Source organism: Phragmites australis, chromosome 3 (assembly GCF_958298935.1).
Source record: "Phragmites australis chromosome 3, lpPhrAust1.1, whole genome shotgun sequence".
Lineage (NCBI taxonomy): Eukaryota > Viridiplantae > Streptophyta > Magnoliopsida > Poales > Poaceae > Phragmites > Phragmites australis.
The window spans coordinates 48,511,079-48,517,127 of NC_084923.1; the positions used below are offsets into that span (position 1 = coordinate 48,511,079).

The 6,049-nt window shown below is 49.3% G+C and overlaps 1 protein-coding gene across 1 annotated transcript; it reads left to right on the forward strand.

The window, feature by feature from the left end:
* Positions 1-4,023, forward strand: LOC133913646 (APETALA2-like protein 2). The gene is made up of 10 exons (XM_062356851.1): positions 1-713; positions 825-850; positions 1,006-1,036; positions 1,119-1,206; positions 1,290-1,435; positions 1,921-1,965; positions 2,063-2,169; positions 2,254-2,393; positions 2,690-2,800; positions 3,579-4,023. The coding sequence occupies exons 1-10, from the start codon at positions 310-312 to the stop codon at positions 3,786-3,788; spliced, it is 1,308 nt and encodes a 435-aa protein (XP_062212835.1). The 5' UTR covers positions 1-309; the 3' UTR covers positions 3,789-4,023.
* Positions 4,024-6,049: the final 2,026 nt, after the last annotated feature.

Genomic DNA, 6,049 nt, shown 5'->3' on the forward strand with positions numbered 1-6,049 from the left:
CATCTCCCTTTCCTTTTCTCCCACTGCCCCAGTGCCCCCTACCCTCTCTCTCTCCTCTCGTGCTCTCTCACCCCACCACACCCCATGGCCACCACCCACGGCTGCTCCTCCCACCTCGCTACTTATCGCAGCTGCGCCACTCCTGCTCCGGCGCCATAGAAACGCGCGTGTCGATCGATCGATCGAAGCCGCCGATCGAGCTCGAGGCGGGGGCAGCGGAGCAGGCGGCGGTGACTGCCTGAGTCCTGACTGGTGAGTTGAAGCTTGAGCGGGAGGTGGCGTTTGGCTCCGGTGGGCTCCGGATCGGAGATGGTGCTGGATCTCAATGTGGCGTCGCCAGCGGACTCGGGCACGTCAAGCTCGTCCGTCCTCAACTCCACGGACGGCGGCTTCCGGTTGGGCCTGATCGGGAACCCCGACGACGAGGACTGCTCCGGCGAGCTGACGGCGCCGGTCGCCTCCTCGGGATTCATGACGCGGCAGCTCTTCCCATCCCAGGCCGCGCCGGAGCCCGCGCCGGAGCCCGCGCCGGAGCCCGCGCCGGTGCCCGCGCCGGTGCCGGTGTGCCAGCCGCGCCGCGCTGAGGATCTCGGCTCTGGGCAGAGGCCGGTGGTGGTCGCGAAGAAGACGCGGCGCGGGCCGAGGTCGCGGAGCTCGCAGTACAGGGGAGTCACCTTCTACAGGAGGACGGGCCGGTGGGAGTCGCACATCTGGTGAGCCTCTGATGATGTCGTCCACTTCGTAATTTAGCATCCACCAATCCATATTCAATTTGCTCATCAAACTGCTAATCATTTGCTGCCGCTGCTGCTTCGTTCTCCCAGGGATTGCGGGAAACAAGTCTACTTAGGTGAGTGATCTATAGCTCGAGCTGATGAAACAGGCAAAACATATCCCGGCATCTGGCGCAGCCGTCGATAGCTCGAGCTTCTATTAACTGTGAAATAATTTCCGTGCGTTTGGTCTGATTACTGTGTCCTAAACTCCTAATGCTCTTCTCTTCAGGTGGTTTCGATACTGCCCACGCGGCCGCGAGGTTAGGGCTTGGGCTCGTTTGAATTCTCATTCGCGGTTTGATCGATAAGCGTACTGAAATGGTCCGGTTTTGCATCACGCAGGGCTTATGATCGTGCTGCGATCAAGTTCCGTGGGCTAGACGCGGACATCAACTTCAGTCTGAGTGACTACGAGGAGGATTTGAAGCAGGTAATAGCTTGCATCATATCAAACTGTTCGTTGGGGTTTCTGTGATCGATAGCTTTGTAGTGGATTGGTGGGTGTGGTTTTAGATGAGGAATTGGACCAAGGAGGAGTTCGTGCACATTCTACGCCGCCAGAGCACGGGGTTCGCGAGGGGGAGCTCCAAGTACCGCGGCGTGACGCTACACAAGTGCGGCCGCTGGGAGGCGAGGATGGGCCAACTTCTTGGCAAGAAGTAAGCGATCATAAAATTTGACCTGCATATTAAGTAATTGGCTTTCAACTTTTCTATTCCGTTAGCCTAGTTCGAGTGTTCTTTTACGCTGCTTATGAACAAAATATGTTCAAATGATATTCACTTAACTTGTCATCGGGGTTGATCAGGGCGACATAATTTGTAGGTATGGTAGGCACTTTCAGGTGGTTTTAGGGAATACAGGTAGGTGATTTTAAACAGGGTCACTGTAATTATAATCTATGCTACTAGTAGTTAGTGCGTCTATGTTAAATTGGTGAAAGCTCCACTCCCCCACTCATTGTTTTGCCACGGCACCTAACAATGTGATACAGATCTATTTGCAGCAACCGCTAGAGTTCACATATATGCATTGGCAGACAATGCAATTCCTGTACTTTTTAGTCAAGAGCCAGATTTGCCATGGTCTACCAGTGGAGGCATCCTCTGTTGAGACATATCTCAGAACTGGAATTTACATGCAGGTACATCTATCTTGGGCTCTTCGACAGCGAAGTTGAAGCTGCAAGGTACTACAATAATTTTCACTGATCATTGTTTTAATGACATGTTGATTCCATCATCTTCAATAATTTTGCTGACTTTCATGCTTGTTGAATTTGGTAGAGCCTATGACAGGGCAGCCCTTCGCTTCAATGGGAGGGAAGCTGTTACTAACTTTGAGCCTAGCTCCTACAATGGAGGAGATGCTATACCCGACACCGAAAATGAGGGTATCACAATCAGCCTTGCCATGAAATTTTTCATACAATCCAAATTATCCCAGCTGTATCTTATAATTGTCACTATATTCTTAGCAATTGTTGATGGTGATGCGGTTGATTTGGATTTGCGGATTTCACAACCTAATGTGCACGGCTTCAAAAGGGACAATACCTCAGCTGGCCGCCATCTAACATGTGACTCCCCTGAATCTTCAAGCACGATGGCCCTTCAGGTAATCTGACTTCAAGATTACACCGCAGTGAAATGCTCAGGTCCATTTTTTTTCTATGACTTTCTACTTGCAGTAGCTGAAAAGGTATCCAGAAAAATAAAATCTTAAGGTGGAAGCAACTAGATTGAACTGTCTTGTATCTTTGAGTGGAACCCTTGACCTTTGATAGTTCCTACTCTATAAAGATTCATAGGAGTATTTGATAGGCGTTTAGTTGGTTGAGATATTTATTAATGGTCCAGGTCCTATAGCTTTTATGAACTTACGATATTTGCACCTATCTGTTGCTGCTGTAGCCAATGAGCTCATCGTCCCCGTGGCCTGTGTATCACCAAAGCACCGCTGTACCACCTCACCATCAGCGTTTGTACTCATCTGCTTGTCCTGGCTTGTTTCCGAACCACCAGGTATTACCAAGCTAAGACCCTTCTGTTATGTATGCAAATTGCTACGCCAACGCGATCAATCAGTTCAAACTTTTGCCGAATCCACGATGGTTAAATTGAACATGTCATGTTAAAAAAAATGAATGTGTTCTGTTTAGCTTGTAGGCTGATACTAGCTAGTTAAACAGTTTCTCAATTCCATTTCTTGTATTTTTTGTTTTGATTTGGTGACATGTAGAAACTATAGTAGCTTGATTCCCCAGAAACATTTAGCAGGTTGTGATATTTAGGATGAAATGTCTTGTTTCTTGGAAATACAGCCTTTTTCTTTGTATCTCAAGGACAGTTGTTCGTCTGCATTCTCAGCATATGTACTTACTAATCGCTGATACTGTTTGGCCTGTGAGCTGCTGATTGATGTTTCACTCTGGCAGTTCTGCCAGTTTGCATCTTTTGAAATACTGCAGTCGTCCAGTCTGATAGTTCCATGACATAACTTGGGATGCCTCTTAGTACGCTGGTCACATGCTGCGGCTTTAGTCCTGAGGATGCTCTAGTTTTACAGAAAGTCTCGCAGGGAGCACAGCTATCGTGTCTTGATTTGCTTACTTACCTGCAGATAAGAAATCTAGAATCCTGAAGAAATCGTATATGTTCACCAAAGCATCCTTAGTTGAGCCAGTTTTCGTGAACAACCGATGGATGCTTCTTTACTCTGTTTCTAGTGAATGACGTGCAGCTAAACCATTACTGTGGCCAAAGGTTAACAAAGCTGATGCTTGTGCTGTTGCAACTGCAGGAAAGGCCAATGGAGCGAAGGCTTGAGTTGGGTCCGCAGTCATTCCCCTCCTGGGGATGGCAAATGCAGGGCTCCCCACACATGCCATTGCACCACTCTGCAGCATCATCAGGATTCTCTACCGTCGTCGGCAACGCCGGCGTCCCGTTCCCGTCTCACCCGCCGGCGCCATTCCCGGACCACAAGTTCTACTTCCCCCCGACCGCTTGACAGCCTGTTGTTCCGGTTCAACTCTTGGCCTTGGGACGGCTGCTGATCTTGTATTCGTGTGTGTGGCGTTTCGCAGCTTGCCGGTAACCGTTGTTAATTAATCGGAGAGAGAGCCAGAAGACTCAGTATGGCTGCTATCTCCGTGGTCTGTGCCTTTGTTATGATCTGAATTATTGCTACTACACCGTGGGTTCATCATGGTTTATGAGATTCTTTATCCACGTTTCAGCTTCAAGGTGCAAATTCATGCATGAATCATGAGCATATATACCGTATCTGTCTGAACATAATCTGCTTCGAAATACTAAAGTTTTCAGCAGTCACATTTCTGGAGTATTAGAGAAATTTCCAACGTGTTTCGTGCATCCTACTAAACAAACTTCTGTTCTAGTTGCCGCCACCCCAACTATCGACTCCCGTAATCGTGCCCAACTCAAGACTCCCCTGGGCTGACGAGGCTACCCGGCGATTGCATCCCCTTGGTACCAATGTGAGCCGGCAATTGCATCTCATTGCTAGCTTGGTACCAATGCGTCGTGCCAGTCATCTCCAACGGCAACGGGTTCTTCATCCCTACCACCCTCCTTATCGAAAGACATCTGTGTCCTACGATTCCGGTTGCTGCATGCCACACGTCGCTCTGCTTCCGTCCCATGGTCGGTCGGCACCATCGACGCCTTCCACCTTCACTTAGGCCCAGTGAACTTGAACCCAAACCAGCTTCGCAATAGAAAAGATCACGTTAGTCCGAGAACGATTTTAAAATGATAAGAAGGTGGGGAAATGTGGTTAATTTCCAAAAGGGGGAAAATGCAGTACACGTAGCAAATCTGACACTATCATTACGGCTTTATCAGATTGACGTGTGGGCCCGTGCGTAAAAAAAATCTGGCCTGTATGTACGTACCTCGCTTGTCAGCAGTTGTCCGTTGGCGATTGGCACCCGCCACACTTTTGGAGCAACTCTGATGGACGACGACTGTACGAGGGCCCGCGTGTCTGATTATAAAAGAGGGGTTGCATCTTATAATTTGGTTGAGTGAAAGTAGATTAAAAAAAGGGTATAGTTTTTGAAAAAATGTTTAGTTGATTATATAAATAGATGTAGTAAAGATATTTAGTTTCTTGTATAAACAGATATAATGATCATGTGATCTGAGATTGACGAGTGAGTGAAACTCGATTTAGATGTATCCTATATTTAGGATAATTTATACAGGTTACCTCTCCTACACGAACAATCAAATAAACTTTTATATGAGAATATATAAGTGGATGCAAGTTATATATATATATAAAAGCTCGGATGCCGTAACCAAACGAACCCTAACAGTTGAAGCCCGCACAGTGAAGTGAAAGCTAGTGGTATACAAGCCTTGTGGAGCTAGCCATGATACTGTACTGCCGGAGCAGAGGTAGGGGAGGACGATGGACAAGCTATACTGTCACTGCTAAAGGAACAGGAGCACCTACTGACTGCTTTTCTCGCCCTATGGGGGCGTGCCTGCCTTCAGTGACCAGAGTCCAGACTAACAAAGCAGCGCACACAGTTGCAGCTCCTGCTGCCGTCCGACGTCGCTGTCTCCCGCTTTCACCCCTTCTCGTCCTTACCCCGTTTGCATCCCGCCCAATACCAGCGGCGCCGTGTGCATGGCTTCGTTTCCCACTCCCGAGGTCGGCAGTACCATGCTACTGTACTGCACTGCACTGCACCGGCGCTGGTTCTGGGGCCATGCCAACGCCCCATTTTGGTGATGGCGATTTCGTTGCTTTCTCCTGCATGGCTCTTCATGTCTGTTTCGGGAGCCATGAGTGACTGGTGTCACTGTGTGTGTGAGAGACACCGTGTGCGTGAGAGAGAGGGGTGGACATGAGGCATGGCCATGGGTGGGGGTGGCCTCTGGTTGATCCTCCTCAGCTGCCTGTATCTGGATCGGGCGATGGACTGTTCCAACTGCAGTCCTAGGGCCCTCCTCACTGGCTCACTGGTCACAGCCCAGCTGAGATTTGACCATCCTTTCTTTACACTGCCCTGGCTTAGCTACTCACCAGTCACCATGCCTCCTGTGCTTGCTTGCATGGGAGTGGCGGATCAGAATGGATGCCAGTCAAGTTCTTGCCAAATTTCGTGTTGCCACCGGTGGTCCAGGGGCTGGATGTTGCCCTTCTCGCTTTTGCGCCCAACAGTGCCCGTCCGGCCCCGTCACAGCTGGCGCCTTGCGGAATTTACCAATTCCCACCATTCCATTTGTTGTTCTGTG

Excerpts from the sequence above, each read along its gene's own strand:
- LOC133913646 (XM_062356851.1), top strand. The coding sequence starts at position 310 with ATGGTGCTGGATCTCAATGTGGCGTCGCCAGCGGACTCGGGCACGTCA. Across the intron at positions 1,436-1,920 it reads GGCCAACTTCTTGGCAAGAA|GTACATCTATCTTGGGCTCT; the intron begins GTAAGCGATCAT and ends ATTTACATGCAG. Across the intron at positions 1,966-2,062 it reads AGCGAAGTTGAAGCTGCAAG|AGCCTATGACAGGGCAGCCC; the intron begins GTACTACAATAA and ends TGAATTTGGTAG.